The 15,697-nt window shown below is 47.0% G+C and overlaps 1 protein-coding gene across 5 annotated transcripts in view; it reads right to left on the bottom strand.

Annotated features, from left to right (window-relative positions):
• Nucleotides 1-15,697, bottom strand: part of LOC117971064 (formin-like protein 3) — a 38,594-nt gene that overhangs the window by 5,077 nt on the left and 17,820 nt on the right. For 4 of the 5 annotated variants that reach the window (XR_009311439.1, XM_059011595.1, XM_059011594.1 and 1 more), the window contains exons 5-23: nt 13,430-13,513; nt 11,381-11,527; nt 10,429-10,537; nt 9,700-9,776; nt 9,365-9,458; nt 8,376-8,450; nt 7,857-7,967; nt 7,465-7,614; nt 6,727-6,828; nt 5,836-6,130; nt 5,482-5,586; nt 5,214-5,338; nt 4,897-5,099; nt 4,028-4,262; nt 3,520-3,588; nt 3,136-3,216; nt 2,044-2,173; nt 792-952; nt 384-485 (exon numbers count right to left, since the gene is read on the bottom strand). Coding sequence is in view for 4 of the 5 variants with exons in the window: in XM_059011595.1 (XP_058867578.1) it covers nt 384-485; nt 792-952; nt 2,044-2,173; nt 3,136-3,216; nt 3,520-3,588; nt 4,028-4,262; nt 4,897-5,099; nt 5,214-5,338; nt 5,482-5,586; nt 5,836-6,130; nt 6,727-6,828; nt 7,465-7,614; nt 7,857-7,967; nt 8,376-8,450; nt 9,365-9,458; nt 9,700-9,776; nt 10,429-10,537; nt 11,381-11,527; nt 13,430-13,513 (2,455 nt within the window). In the remaining variant the exon portion in view is untranslated. The remainder of the gene's footprint in view (nt 1-383; nt 486-791; nt 953-2,043; nt 2,174-3,135; nt 3,217-3,519; nt 3,589-4,027; nt 4,263-4,896; nt 5,100-5,213; nt 5,339-5,481; nt 5,587-5,835; nt 6,131-6,726; nt 6,829-7,464; nt 7,615-7,856; nt 7,968-8,375; nt 8,451-9,364; nt 9,459-9,699; nt 9,777-10,428; nt 10,538-11,380; nt 11,528-13,429; nt 13,514-15,697) is intronic. The other variant, XM_059011597.1, reaches the window with a different exon arrangement.

The following is a 15,697-nucleotide window of genomic DNA, read 5'->3' as shown; positions in this document are numbered from 1 at the left end:
TCAGGAAGCCAGGGCTACTCGTGAGCCTGGCAGCTCCTCTCCAGCTTTGAGAATGGGAAACACCAGAGAGGTCTTCGAAACACCTTTTAAACCTCATACTGAAGCTGATGAAGATGCAAAAGGAGCTGTTTTAATGTAAACTGATCCGCTGACTATCTGTTTGTAACGAGACTATCCGACAGCGAGAAGCGCTCCCGATGCAGACAGATTTACTCCCCTCTGTCGGAGCCCTCTTTCCTGCCTGGCAGCAGCAGCTCCTCCCTTCCTTCCACTGCCGGCTCTCCTCCTAGCGCTCGGCTGGTGAGGCCCTCTTTCAATAGAACGCAAACCCCCGTGTGTGCTTTGCTTGTTCCCTGCAAGTTGTATACAAAGATAGAGCTTACCTTGTAGGCCTTCACAAAGCGGACAAACACAGGGAAGAATACCGAGGGGGGGGTCGTCTTCTGATTCTCCCCATAGTAACGAACCACGGTATTGAAGGCCTCCTGGGGGGGGGGGGGGGAGAAGAGGGGGGGGTCAGGTGTTTGGTCTAGTGATTACTAAGCAGCGTTTAAAACAATGGCTTAGAACACTCTACCGTCAACGTTCCAGAAGTCATCCCACATGGAAAAGGGGTTGGTTGCTTTTCCTGTCAAATGACTGCAGGGCGTTTGCTGTACTAGATAAATATTCTGCCCGTGCGAAGTTTGGCAAACGTAGGCTAGCTGATCTTGTGCTGGACAGCCTCAAGCCTGGGTGCGTATCTAGTTTGATCTCAAGATGCAGGGGACAGGGAGTGTGTGGACTGGTACCTCGGCAGTCTTGGCGTCCTTCTGCAGTTTCTCCAGTCTGCCCTCGTTGGCGCTGACGAAGTTCTTGAGGACCCCGTGATCGTGGAGGCTGCACTCCCGTCGGATCAGATCCATCCCCCTGCCCAGCTCCTTCACATCCAGCAGCACGTTCTCCAGGGATACTGGGGAGGGGAGGGGGAGAGAGAGAGATCGATTGATTGATTGATTGATTGATTGATTGATTGATTGATTAACACTACGTGAACACGTTGTGTGTAGGGTGCTCATTATTGTAGATTTGGTCTGGTTTTTCCAGAATTTTTTTTTTTTCTAGCAGAGCTATACCTAAACATCCGATTCAAAGAAATTTCAGGAGGACTGTATCACATCAATATCAGGGTTTGCTATATATTATAAAGACATTTCAGAGGGCTGGATCGCATCAATATCAGGGTTTGCTATATATTATAAAGGCATTTCAGAGGGCTGGATCGCATCAATATCAGGGTCTAATGCTATATATTATAAAGACATTCCCGATGACTGGATCGCATCAATATCAGGGTCTAGTGCTATATATTATAAAGACATTCCCGATGGCTGGATCGCATCAATATCAGGGTCTAGTGCTGTATATTAGAAAGACATTTCAGAGGGCTGGATCGCATCAATATCAGGGTCTAGTGCTATATATTAGAAAGACATTTCAGAGGGCTGGATCGCATCAATATCAGGGTCTAGTGCTATATATTATAAAGACATTCCCAATGGCTGGATCGCATCAATATCAGGGTCTAGTGCTATATATTATAAAGACATTCCCGATGGCTGGATCGCATCAATATCAGGGTCTAGTGCTATATATTAGAAAGACATTTCAGAGGGCTGGATCGCATCAATATCAGGGTCTAGTGCTATATATTAGAAAGACATTTCAGAGGGCTGGATCGCATCAATATCAGGGTCTAGTGCTATATATTATAAAGACATTCCCGATGACTGGATTGCATCAATATCAGGGTCTAGTGCTGTATATTATAAAGACATTCCCGATGGCTGGATCGCATCAATATCAGGGTCTAGTGCTGTATATTATAAAGACATTCCCGATGGCTGGATCGCATCAATATCAGGGTCTAGTGCTATATATTATAAAGACATTTCAGAGGGCTGGATCGCATCAATATCAGGGTCTAGTGCTGTATATTATAAAGACATTCCCGATGGCTGGATCGCATCAATATCAGGTTCTATATGTATTGCATTGTTCTACCTGCCGCCGCTTTGTCGATGAAGTGCAACTCGTTCCAGAAGGCTGAGATCTCGGGGTACTTCTCCTTCACAACGAGGGCTATGTAGTGCAATAGGGTGAGCTTCCTGTCTGTAGACTTGGTGTCCAGGAGCTGGAGAGAAACCAACACTTAGCCTAGAGGAACACAGCGGGTGGAAGGAGGGGAACGCAGCCTGATGCACAGGAGCAAGGAGGTTCCAGATTAACACATGCCATTGTATACCGTTTATTACACCATCACTGGACCCTCCTCTCCCACTGTTTCCTACGGAGGTCAGCTGTTCAATAACCGAACAGCAAATAAAGCGAGAGGAAAGCGACTGCTAATAAAGGAAGACGGTGAGACCCCCTGGCAGCAGGACGCTGGATGGTGACAGCCTACGCTGGAAACGAACACAGAATGACTAGAACCAGCTCTGACACCAAGCCTAACACAGAGCTGGCACGGAGAGCTGGGAGAGGTCAGAGTAGCCGTGTCAGGTCCTGCCCAGATAGGGGCACACCCACAGCACTCTGGGGTCAGAGTCGGGGCATCTGGAGAGAGCCAGCAGTAACGAAAACAACAAGCAACCTGCCTTTGTGAAGCAGGAAAAACAGCCTTCAACACAGACTGCATCTGGCTTGGTTTACCACCCCCCCTCTACATCCCCCCTCCCTTGAGACACAGGAAACTGCAATTTAATACTGAACTCTGAGTCAGTGGTGGGTGATGTTTACATAGCTCACAATGAGAGTCTGTTTGAAATGCTTCAAAACAGAACGAAAAGAAAAAAAAAGGATTTGTGTCTGTCGGGGAAAACTCCGATACAGAACTGATCAATCATCCAGGTATCATTGGTGGGGCAGAATAGAAGGGAACCACACAACAAGGTTGCAGTTAAACTCCTAGTAAAACCAGGAATGGATCAAACTGCTATGCAAATTTCAATCCCAGCTGTAAAGTAACACAATTGCACAGGGCTAGACGAAGGAGCAAGTACTGCACTCGCTTCAATCCAGCAATAATAATAATAATAATAATAATTAAAATAATAAGAATAATAATAATAATAATAATAATAATAATACACACACCAGGTCCAAGCTCTGTAATTTAAACCCGTAGACCGCTCCTCTCTTGCTGCTGTTCATGTAGTTTCCCAAGGCCAGGATAATCTGTAATGGAGAGTGCAAGAAGCTTGTTAAAAATAATACACCTGCGTTCTTAAAATCAAAGCCATTATTACTACGACAGTCAGTACTGCTGCTGTTATTCTCACAATCGTCATCATCACCATCATCATCATCACCATCATCATCATCATCATCACCATCATCACCATCATCATCATCATCATCATTTCTCCTCAAACGTCTTGCATTTGGTTTGCTCCGGTGTTGTCCTGTGCAGCGCTCCGATACACTTTCTGTATGAAAGGCGCAATATAAATCAAGTAGTGACTGACTGAGCATTCTTACCTCTAACATTTTCTTTAATTTCTGCGAGGACTTAACGGAAGCTGATGCTGCGATTATGGCATTCAGTTGCTAAACGAAAGAAAGAAAAACAGGTTAGAATGTTTCAAGGAAAACAGAAGTTCTTTTCAACTCAAGCCTTACTTGAACTCCTGTAAGCATAAGACCCCACCCCCACCCCCTCCCCTTATTACAACCTGCCAGCTTTATAAAATGAATAACATGCATGGCTTTGTTTGGGGTAAACAGTGAGATATATCATTTGTGATAAAGTGGGTCACAGTGTATAAATAAATGTAAGCTGGGATGGAAAGAAGACTCCTGTTGCATAGCTGCTCAATCCATTCCTGGTTTTACTATGGAGTTTAATCAAACACACTCGATCTCGTTACCTATACAGACTGCGGCTGACCAAGCTCGTATTAAAATGTGGAATGGATGAAGCTGCTCTGCAGTTGGAGTCTGGAACACACATATATATCAGAAGGAGAGCGTGCTGGCGGCGCAGTACCGGCGTGAGCAGCTGCACGTTGTCGTTGAAGTTGCCGATGAAGGTGATGATGCTCATCCTCTGCGTGAGCCTCTCGATCTTGCTGAAGTGCAGCATGAAGCGATCCTCGTCGGCCAGGTCCTCCAGGGGCCTGCGCTCGCGCTCGTACTGCCGCAGCAGCTTCCCCTCCGCCTCCGTGGGCAGGAAGCGCGTCAGGCACTCCACGAAGTCGATGGGCAGCACCTTCAGATCGAACCTGCCAACCACCACGCCAACGAGAAGTCAAGGGTTACCACTCCCCCCAGTGGATATACTCTGCATTACACATAGGTGAACATTGTATGTGTTTGTTTTTTTAACATGTTTTTATATATATATATATATATAAATCAAAAGATACAAGCATGATCGTTTCTTCCAGTACGCTTTTCAATACAAGAACCCGAAACAGAAAGCACAAATGAGGGTGGGGTTTCTTTTCGGTTTTGTGGCATATGCTGATAAGCAGGGAAGGGCAAATAAACCAAATGAAATCTTAACAAGTCAGTGTGTTTATTAGGAGATGCGTGAAACGATTATTCACATTTTGCGCTCCACAAAATCCAAGTGCTGACAGCCAGGTGAGTGTCATTGCCGTGGATTGGGCTGATTTACCATTCAAAGTGAATAAACCCGGATTTGTGACGACTGCTGCTTTTCTTAGAGAATCCATTCAAACCCAAGCAGCTCGCGTTTCCCTCGGTATGGTAAATGAGCCCGATGGACCCCAGTGAGCCTCCCCAGACTGTCGGCACCTGATTTCTGTGGAGAGCCCGGTCCGAATGATGGGGTGACGGGCTCGTGCAGCTCCCGTGTTCATGCTGTAGAAATCGCCGCCTGGCTGCTCTTACGTGTGGATGGCTTTGCAGATCTCCTCCGTGCTCTTGTTGGCTTTGCGCAGCGTGATGGCCAGGTTCTTCGACCGGTTGGCCTCCAGCAGGGTCACCTTGTTGACGGCCTTCTGCGCCACCTTGCTCTTGGGACACACCAGGTCCACGATGGGCCCCTGAGCCTTGGTCTTGAACAGCTCCTCAAACTTATCCAAATCCAGCTCCTGGGGAACAAAAAGAAGCACACACACACACAAAACGGGAGTTAAATATGCTGCTACAGTGAGAGATCTATATATAAAACCTTCTACTGCTGCACTATCAAACATGACTGTCACCTGCATTATCCTCTCGTCATCGATCTCGTTGAAGACCGTGCCGTTGATCTGGTTGGGTTTCAGAGCTGTCCAGTTGAACACCGGCAGACGGAACTTGGTCTTGATGGGCTTCTTTATCCGGATCGCTGCAGCGGGACAACAAGATCAGGCAGAGATAAGAGACGGATCAGTCCGGCAGACAGAACCAGATTCAGAACAGGGTCGACGGAGAGAGTGATTAACACGACACAATTACACACGCAGCGGTGGAATTACAAAACGGACTCACCCGATAGGCCGACGCTCAGGATGACAGAAGGCGACATTCCAGGAAGGGGCGGGGCTGCGGGAGGGGGCGGAGGAGGGGGCGGGGCTGGCGCTGGAAGACTCTCCCCTGGAAACACAAAGAAATGAGAGGGGGGGGAACCATTTAAAACCTTGCAAACCATCCCACCGTCTGGCGATTCCAGCTATCCACTGTGTGCGTTTCACAGACGCACTTTATCCTGTTCGTCGTCGATCTGATCAGCAAATGCATGCGTGTCGGCAGTCAGATAACTCTCTCTCAGCCATTCTGTGGCACGGCTATCCAACACCATCGGGGGATGCAATCGATGACACAAACAGAGCGAGAGTACGGTACCTGCTGTAGGCAGGGGTGGGGGTGGGGGCGGGGGTGGGGGTGCAGGTTCTGAGAAGGGCGTCTCCACAGTTCCAGGCCCTCCCGAGCCTCCCCCTGTACCCCCTCCTCCTCCTCCTCCTCCCAGAGGCACGATGTCAATGTCCCCGTCGGCCTGCTTGTGAAGGCGGATGGTTCCCTGCTGCTCCAGCTCCTGCAGTCTCTTCTCGATGTTGGATTGCCGCTGGTAGGCGTCTTCCTTCTCCTTGATCATGCGGCGCAGCGTGTGCACCTGCGAGTTCGTCGACTCGTACGTTTCCTGGGGGGACACCAGGGGGCGCCAGGTCAGAGGGGGTGGAGTCCAGAGTCTTACTGATCCCAGCCCTCAACTCTCACATGCATGTTCATTCAGGTAAAAATAGTACAGAGCAGCATTTGTGGTATAGTGTGATACAGTATATAAATAAATGTAAGGGTGTGGTGTGTGTATCCATCTATCTATCTATCTATCTATCTATCCTTTGCTTTTTTAATTAATTTGTAAAATGTTGGTAAAAGTTTTTTTTTTTTTTTTTTTTAATTAAAAAAAATTAAGATTTTGAAAAGTCCATTACTGGGGTCAGGGACTGTCACCCCCACCACCCACCCACCCACCCACCCACCCCCACCCCCACCCTACCCTACCCTACCCCAACCGACCACCCTCCAACAGCCTATACACATTAACATATATGATTACATATATATTTAAATATTAATATAAAAAAAGACCCAAACAGTCCTGGGGTGTGGTCACAACAATGAAAATGTTTTCTAAACATTCCGGCACGTTTGTTCGAACCAGAAAGAGGGGGGCTGCAGGCCCCCCCGCCCTGTGTAGCTGCCAGCTCCCTGGTCCCTCCCCAGCCCCCTTACCTTCACCAGCTCCAGCTCTTTGTCTCTGTGTAGAAGCTGGGTCTCCAGATCAGCCACCCTCATCATGTTATCATTCTCCAGGTCCAGCAGCTTCTCTGTTAACTGTGAGAGAGAGAGCAGAGATCTCTATGAGAGAACGAGTCAGCCGTGCTGGAAACATCCCACACACTGCAGAAGAGTGGCCTGGGCATTGCTCAGCACTGCTCAGAGGGTGAAATCAACACAATACCTTCATACATTAATAATGCAGAGGGAGCGCGTTATGACACAGCATTGCAGGCAGGGAGGCAGGCACTAAACTTTGATTCACTTTCACTTTCATACTGACTAGGGAGGGAAAAAACTCTATCCACTCAAATTCCCCCAAAATTACAGATTTCATTTTCATGGTTTTTTATCAACAAGGGGCTATCCCCTGTGAAACCAAAAAAAAAAAAAACGGGGTGGGTTCTATAAAATAGTGTTAAAGACCCTCATGTTTGTACATTGAGGAATTGACCTAATAACCTGATATACTGCTAGATTTGTGATATTTTAAATCTAATAACACTACAGCTGATGTATTTGGCAATGGATAGCATTTAGGAGCAACTGCAATGGTTTAGCACATTGAAAAGTATGAACTCTGAACTGTGAACACCCCTCGGCTGGATGGCGCCCAGGCAGAATGCTGCAGGCAGTACGGGGGGGTCAGCAGGTCTGCCCGGCTCTCCAGTCACGTGGCAGCGTGTCTCTTACGTGGGACAGGTGCTCTTCCAGCTCCTCCACCTTCTCCAGAGCCGCGTTCTTGGTCTCTGCGTCCTCCAGCAGCCCCCCAACGTCGAACACATTGTCCAGGTAAGCCTGGATCTGAACGGCCAGCTTGTCACTCTCTGTGTGCTTCGATCTCTGCAGGCACAGAACCCGGGCTCGGTTAGCAGGGGGGTAAAAGTTAGGTTTGACAAAAATACAAATATTTTTCGTTTTGAAAGATATTCCGCTAAGTACTAATCATCACTCGTGTGATTTCTAATAAGTTGACGGCACCTGTACTTGGTAGTTAATGAAGCTCACAGTACAACCTGGAAGGGACCAGCCTGCGATGCAATTGGAGTCTTATTTCTAGCCCTGCAGAAGGCAGTGAGCCTCACCTCCAGGAAGTCGTCCAGCTCCAGTTTGGTGAACTCGTACTGCAGGTGGACTCGGAAATTCATATCCTCCACGGAGTGCACCATGATGTTAATGAACTGCATGCAGGCCACCTGCAGAGAAAACACGCCAGCATCAGCTTACTGTACAATAGCTATATATATATATATATATATATATATATATTGCATGAAAAAAGCATTGGGGTGGGGTGAAAATGATGGTTATATATGGCTTGGGTACAGCTCACTCAACCCAAGAATTTAACTTGCTATTTATCTGTACAGTAGTAATGTCATCAATAATCCAACAGGGGGCGTCCAGTCCTCTCTCTCTCTGTCCATCCATCCATCCATCTATAAAGTAATTTCCATCTGCAGTGTATCGGTATGCAGGTAAAGCACTCATTCCACAGTGAAAATGTCTCAACCTCGGCCTGCGCAGTCTAGCACAGGTCATCAATAAATCAGGAAATGGGACTTCCAGGTTAAACACATGTGATCAGACTTTGGACGACTCACCATGAAATCGATGTTCCCGTCTTCATTTCTGAAATATTCCATCAGCTTCTCAAAGCGATGCTTCTCCTTACAAACCTGAACGTGTTCAAAATGAAAAACAATCAATCCAGTATCTGGAGAGTGATCTACACAACATCACACCTCTAGGGCTCAGTTCAAGTCTTTTAAGATTACCATCAGGAAGAAAATTTGATTTTCTTTATACCCGTGCAATTTAATCTATGAGACCTTGACTATCTGGGAGAATGGATTCTAATCCATAGTAAGAGTTCAAATGAATTCCGCTCCAAATGGATTCAGGCGTTGCAGCTGGGAGCATTTTAAAAGCAGGTGAAAACTTGAGAGGAAAACAAAAACACAACAACAACTCAGCTGGGTCTCACTTTGAGAAGCATTTACATTCCGATTGTTCTTTTAATTGGCAGGTTCCGGATTGCTGAATGGAGCCCCTAAACAATAGCCTGAGGATTCCTTTGAGGAATCAAACACACGGGCAGACCGGGAGATCCTTATCACTGCCAGGGTTAGCTGACATCTGTTGTTTTCAATGTGGACAGTCATGTGACAGATGCTTTGGAAAGAGGCTCCCCTGATCACTTGACGTCGTTCTGCCTGGGTTTGTTTTAAGAGACTCAGGGAACACGTCGCTGCTGGAGACTTCAGTGCTCAAAACAAGAAAGACCACCGATCCTCAGACACAGACACAACGGTGTCAAACTGAACCCTTTAAAAAATAATAATAATCTACTTCATGAAAAACTGACAAAAATTGAAAAAAAAGACATTTCGAAATCCAACATGAAATGCTGTACTATTATTATGGCTTCCGGTAGACTTTTACAATATCATTTTGTAGTTTCTTTGATTGCATGATGTGAAATAAAACAAATCTAAATTCTGTTCATTTTGCATTGGTCCCAGTGATTCCACATGAACCACACGCTGGTAACCCACAGCAGGAAAGCAAGAACCTGGACACTGAAAGCTACCTCTTTAAAGTTGTCGAATGCGGACAGGATAATTTCATGGCCTCCTCTCACTAGGCAGACCGCGGCCAGGAGCTCCAGAACCAAAGCTTTCGTTCTGCAAAACAATAAAAAATATATTATAATAATCCAATAGAAAAGCTCCTGCAATTCAAATTGTCCGTTTTCTGCCTGTTCTATCTCAGTTAATCCCCCCCAGATCTCAACCCCATGGTAGGTCACCACCCTTCCCTTTACCCAGAACAGCCCTGCCTTGAGAGCCAAGGCTGTGCAATCCCAACAACACTGGCAATGTAATGAAGATGGGAGAGAAACAACGAGAAACGTTTCCTCCTTACCTGGAATTCTTGTTATTCAAACTCAGTGCAATTTCATTGACGGCGTGAGGGTGGGACATGACCAGGTTGAAGCCGTACTGAAAAGGAAAAGAGCAAGAATGGGACTGTGAGCAGCTGCTGGAGTTCTGCAGGACAGTGTGAGCAGCTGCTGGAGTTCTACAGGACAGGGTGAGCAGCTGCTGGAGTTCTACAGGACAGGGTGAGCAGCTGCTGGAGTTCTACAGGACAGGGTGAGCAGCTGCTGGAGTTCTACAGGACAGGGTGAGCAGCTGCTGGAGTTCTGCAGGACAGGGTGAGCAGCTGCTGGAGTTCTGCAGGACAGGGTGAGCAGCTGCTGGAGTTCTGCAGGACAGGGTGAGCAGCTGCTGGAGTTCTGCAGGACAGGGTGAGCAGCTGCTGGAGTTCTACAGGACAGGGTGAGCAGCTGCTGGAGTTCTGCAGGACAGGGTGAGCAGCTGCTGGAGTTCTACAGGACAGGGTGAGCAGCTGCTGGAGTTCTGCAGGACAGGGTGAGCAGCTGCTGGAGTTCTACAGGACAGGGTGAGCAGCTGCTGGGGTTCTACAGGACAGGGTGAGCAGCTGCTGTAGACAAGCTGCTGTGGCAATCTGCAGTATTGTCACAATTCAATTATTTTATTTATTTATGTATTTATTTTTGGTGCACTGGAGTAAAGACTTTGCGATCCATTGAGCGCAGAGGCAGCAGCGAGTGGTGTCGGTTTTCTGTACCTGGTAGTTCATGACGGCTCGCAGGCACATGATGCAGACGTGCACGTCATCCTTCTGGCTCACCAGACGAGAGTTCTTTATGGTTTTCCTGTTTGACAGCGTGCTGTAGCTACAACAGACAAGGGACACGGTTTTACACCTCAGTGCTTCTTCTCTCGCACTGAAAGAGTAGGAAAGAGGAAGCAAATAAAAATACCCCTTTTATTTGACTCTGGGTCTGGATGAAATGATTTCTAAAGTTGAATCAAACCTGCTGTGGAAAGAACTTGTGAACTTTTAGCATGTGCAGTTCTGAAATGTTTGCATTGAAGTAAAATCTGATCCTATAAAAGATCTCGAGACGCCAGGAGGGTGACATGCATGCCTTAAATACAGGGTGACCTAAGAGCAGAAAACGAAGCAGTGGAACCTCAAACGGAAAGTGACGTCGTTCAGTAGAGAAGTGTGCGCGGAGAGGAGTGCTGCCTCAGCATGCGAGGCGCTAAGCATTTGCACTAAAGTGTGTCCATCATGCTGCAGGTGTCTCTGTTTATATCAGAGAGAGAGAGAGCAGATCCTGGTAACATTGTGATTGTAAAGAAACAGAAGGGCACACGTTCTCCTTGGTCACCTTTGACTGGACTGCAGAGAGAAAGAGGTTCATTAATAATGAGGCTAGTCTTCACTGTCCCTTTGATTAGCTCACAAGAACCTGAATTAGGAGCACAACACCTGGAAGAGAAGTAAGCATATTATCATGTACATTCAACTGAAGACAGGCAAAACACAACTTGCATTAGCAAACCAGCATTAGCATAACACAGACGTCAATGCAGGAGCGCCCAGCAGGGATGCAACATGGGTTCGTTTCAGAACAACTGAAAGCTGGCCCCTCCCCCCTGTGTTCCAGGCTCCTCCCTGCCTGTCTGTTGCACCCCTGATCGGAGCAGCAGCGACTCGCTGGGTTACATACCGTAGGACAGACTGGCGGGCAGAGCGAGCGAGGCTGTTGCTGAAAGGCTGGGCACAGTTCTGGTGCAGATCCTCAATGGACCTGCTCCAGGATTTCGACTTGTCTAGCACGCCATCCTCCCCATTCTCCAGAGCCTCAAAATCAAACCTGCATCACAAACACGACGACAACAACAGGACAGGCGGGGTTACAACCGCAGCACGGCTACAGCAGCACGGAGGCAGGCAGGCAGGCAGGCAGGCAGGCAGGCAGGCAGGGACACACACACACACACACACACACAGATAAAGATGCTTCACTGATTTCAAATCCACGTAGTAAAAGGCAGGGTCCCATTTCTGAACACACAGACCAGGATTTCTGTTTTCAGTTGTATCTCGATACAGTAGTATGAAAAAGAAAATAATACATTTAGACAAAACACAGAGAAGTCTTCAATCATACTACTAGAGCGCTCTGCAGTGTTGAGAGTGGAGTTCTCTTTCCTATACTGCTAGAGCGCTCTGCAGTGCTGAGAGTGGAGTTCTCTTTCCTATACTGCTAGAGCGCTCTGCAGTGTTGAGTGGAGTTCTCTTTCCTATACTACTAGAGCGCTCTGCAGTGTTGAGAGTGGAGTTCTCTTTCCTATACTGCTAGAGCGCTCTGCAGTGTTGAGAGTGGAGTTCTCTTTCCTATACTACTAGAGCGCTCTGCAGTGTTGAGAGTGGAGTTCTCTTTCCTATACTGCTAGAGCGCTCTGCAGTGCTGAGAGTGGAGTTCTCTTTCCTATACTGCTAGAGCGCTCTGCAGTGTTGAGTGGAGTTCTCTTTCCTATACTACTAGAGCGCTCTGCAGTGTTGAGAGTGGAGTTCTCTTTCCTATACTGCTAGAGCGCTCTGCAGTGTTGAGAGTGGAGTTCTCTTTCCTATACTACTAGAGCGCTCTGCAGTGTTGAGAGTGGAGTTCTCTTTCCTATACTGCTAGAGCGCTCTGCAGTGCTGAGAGTGGAGTTCTCTTTCCTATACTGCTAGAGCGCTCTGCAGTGTTGAGAGTGGAGTTCTCTTTCCTATACTACTAGAGCGCTCTGCAGTGTTGAGAGTGGAGTTCTCTTTCCTATACTGCTAGAGCGCTCCGCAGTACATAAACACAATATGATGTGGAAACAAAACTGGAAACCCTTCTTGAAATACGCAAGTGAAAACAACTCATGAGAGATGACTTAATACATCTCCCTACATCAGGAGAGACAACACCGTCATCAACTCCCCCTTACACAGCTTCTTTTAAATAGAGATGATCTCAGTCCAGCTGAGATGAGTCATCTCATTTTCAGTTTGATCCTGGTTCTCATGAGTTTTAAAGCTGGGCTGGACCGAGGGGAAAAGGTCAAGCAGCTTACCCCCCTGCTCACACAGTGACTCAGCCGCTGAGCAAACCCAGGATTTCCTGACCCCAGATCTTCACAGACGCACCAGAACACCCAGAAAACACAGTGAAATGAGCTCAGAGATCCGCTCGTGTTTAGAAATGTAAAGCCCGCAGTGTTCAAATCTGCCACGGATTGTTAAACAGATGACATCGTTTTTTGGGATTTTTATTTTATTTTTTTTAAACTGGGATATTTTTGTTTGTAATCTCAATTAACCCTCGGCTTGCGTTGTCAGCAAACCTGATATTAGTGAATAAAGGAGGAAAACGGACTTTGGATCTCGAAGACGCTTTTCCTCAGCTCAGACAGCACAAAGAAAGCTCACAATGTAAGCTTGCCCAACACTGCTTTCAGACCGGGGCTACTTTTCTGTTTGGAGCAGACTGCTGGCAGCTCTGTTCCGGATGCCATTAAACTGCTGCTTCCACCGCTGCTGCTGTAACAGAGCCTGCAGGAATCGCTAGTCTCACTCCCCGACGCACGGCTGTCCAGGGAGATGATGTCACGCTCTTCACATAAAGACACAATGATTCCTATTGTGGTTTAAAGCCTATTTCAGTAGCACAAGCAGTGCTATGAATTGCATGTCTATCTGGATGCAGCTTGGGCTTCACAAAGCCTCTCTCCTCCTGTGTACTTACATGACGGCACACTGAGCGAATGACAGGTACTCCACCAGCACGTCCAGACCTCTGTTCTCATCGTTCAAGAACTCTCGCACCCACCTGCAGGACAGGGAGAGGGGGAGAGAGAGGGGGAGAGAGAGGGGGGGAGGCACTTTATATTAAACTCTGAACTCAGTAATGTTACAGAACGACTACCCTAGGATCACAGGTTTGATAGTTTCAGGGCCTGTGGCAGGGCAGTGTGAATAGTCTGTTGTATCTTTGTGTAAGGTGTATTTTGAATGCAGGGTCACGCTAATTGGGAACGGCCACATTTAAAAATACTGTCTTTGGAAAATTGGCTCAAATGATGTCATCACGTCTGTTGGGGTTTCTACTGGCAGGTGAACCCGACAATCCCCTTGAAGAGAAGTTTCAATAACGGATCACTCGGTCTAAACTCCCTCCCCCTCCCCTTCCAGCACCGCCTTGGTTCAGCCGAGCTGTGTTCCATCCCATGTAATCGCTCTTGTACGTCAACCACAGTGATTTGTTTCATTTCCTGTTCTTCAGCAGAGCACAGTGACTCATGCTGGTATTAAAATGGCAGTTTATGTGGGCAACCAGCATGCGATTAAACCAAGACGGACGGCATCAGGCTTTCTTCCCCCCCATTCTCCTTTGAAAATCTACTCAAAAAGATGCAGACAAGCTACAAGAGGCGTGTCGCGTTTCCCCAGAAGCACAGGCTCTCGTTTCAGTGTTATAGCACTGCAATGTTTTAACACATCAGGGGTGGAAGCATCAAGGTTCACGGTCCTCATATCCCACCCTGCTGTGAATCCAGGCTGCACTGGAATCACGCTGTTGAAAGGATTTAGTTAACTAGGAACAGCGTAGACAGCTGAAGGACTGATTGCATATTTAATATGGGCAACACTACAATCAAATAACCAGCAGGGTTGTGGTCAAGCGATTTGCCTGGAGGTTCTGCATTGGAAGCGAGCAGTGAAAAGGGGAGACGACAGCAGCTCTCAGCTCTGGCTGCAGTCCTGTCATTACCAGTCACTTTGTTAGTCTCACTGTTAAGCGGTCTACCCGTCTGGCAACACATTAAACCACAGCAGCATTACTCACACTCTGGAAAAGGATCCCTACCCGCGATTAATCTCTCTTTTATTAAAGTTGTGACCTTCTGTTATGACGACACCAGTTTCCAGTGGAAGGAAGAAAGAAAGAAAGAAAGAAAGAAAGAAAGAAAGAAAGAACTAGAAGTTATTCTATGCAGTGAAGCAGACAGCAGAACATTTCTCTGTTTTTTTCATGCGGGTTTCCAAGTCGCAGTTTTTATAAACAGCCACTGAAGATAAAGGCTGCAGCTGAACAGACTGCCGTTTTATTCGGTGGTTTTGCAAACATCCTGCATCCGCACTCAGTGTCTGTGGCGGCGCACGAGCAAACACATGATCGAGTTTTGTTTTGCTTTACATTCGGGTGTCAGCATTTTCCTTGGGAAGCAGAAGCTACAATGGCCAATGGGAAAACAGATATACAACCTTCCCCAGCAGAACCCATGACTGTGTGCTTTATAAGAAGTGTGTGTATATGGGGGGGGCTCTTCTTCTAGAAGAGATCTCATCTTGTGTAGTTTAGGGGTGAGACGACAGCAATGTAAATCAAACAAACAGCATCTGCTCCAGAACCACTAATAAACATGAAAAAGTGTTAAAGGAACAAATGAACTGGTAATGTTACTGAACTAGAAGATGCAACGCTTTTATTAAAATGAAGCTTTGAAACACCAACTTCCTGTTTGCGTTGCAAATGCTTTGTGAACATGGTCCAGTATGTTAGATGGACACCCTAAAAGGTATAGCCCATTCAAAAACAAAAACCTATTTCAAGTTTGGAACCTGTGTGGTTACACACGAGAGAGAGAGAGAGAGGAGAGAGGGGAGAGAGAGAGAGAGAGAGAGAGAGAGAGACACAGACAGAGAGAGACAGACAGAGAGAGAGACATGGAAAATGTTGACAGCGATGCCCCCCCCCCGGTGTAATTATGTCTCCACTCAGTGCTGTCATTCTGAAGAAAGCTCTTGTACACTGACTCGAAGGAAAAGAGGATTGTGGGATCGCCATGCCATAGGGTGGAACACACAAAAATACCCTTTAATCTACTCTAATAATGAACAAACCGCACACTGTAGCAATCAAAAACCCACAGACATCAGTCACCAATCTATTTATGTATCAAATCAGCAAGCTTACACAGACCTTCTGAAGCCTGCGATTTATGATAAAGAA

This window comes from Acipenser ruthenus, chromosome 42 (genome assembly GCF_902713425.1).
Source record: "Acipenser ruthenus chromosome 42, fAciRut3.2 maternal haplotype, whole genome shotgun sequence".
NCBI classification, from domain to species: Eukaryota; Metazoa; Chordata; class Actinopteri; order Acipenseriformes; family Acipenseridae; genus Acipenser; species Acipenser ruthenus.
This window is presented reverse-complemented; position numbering and strand designations above follow the sequence as displayed.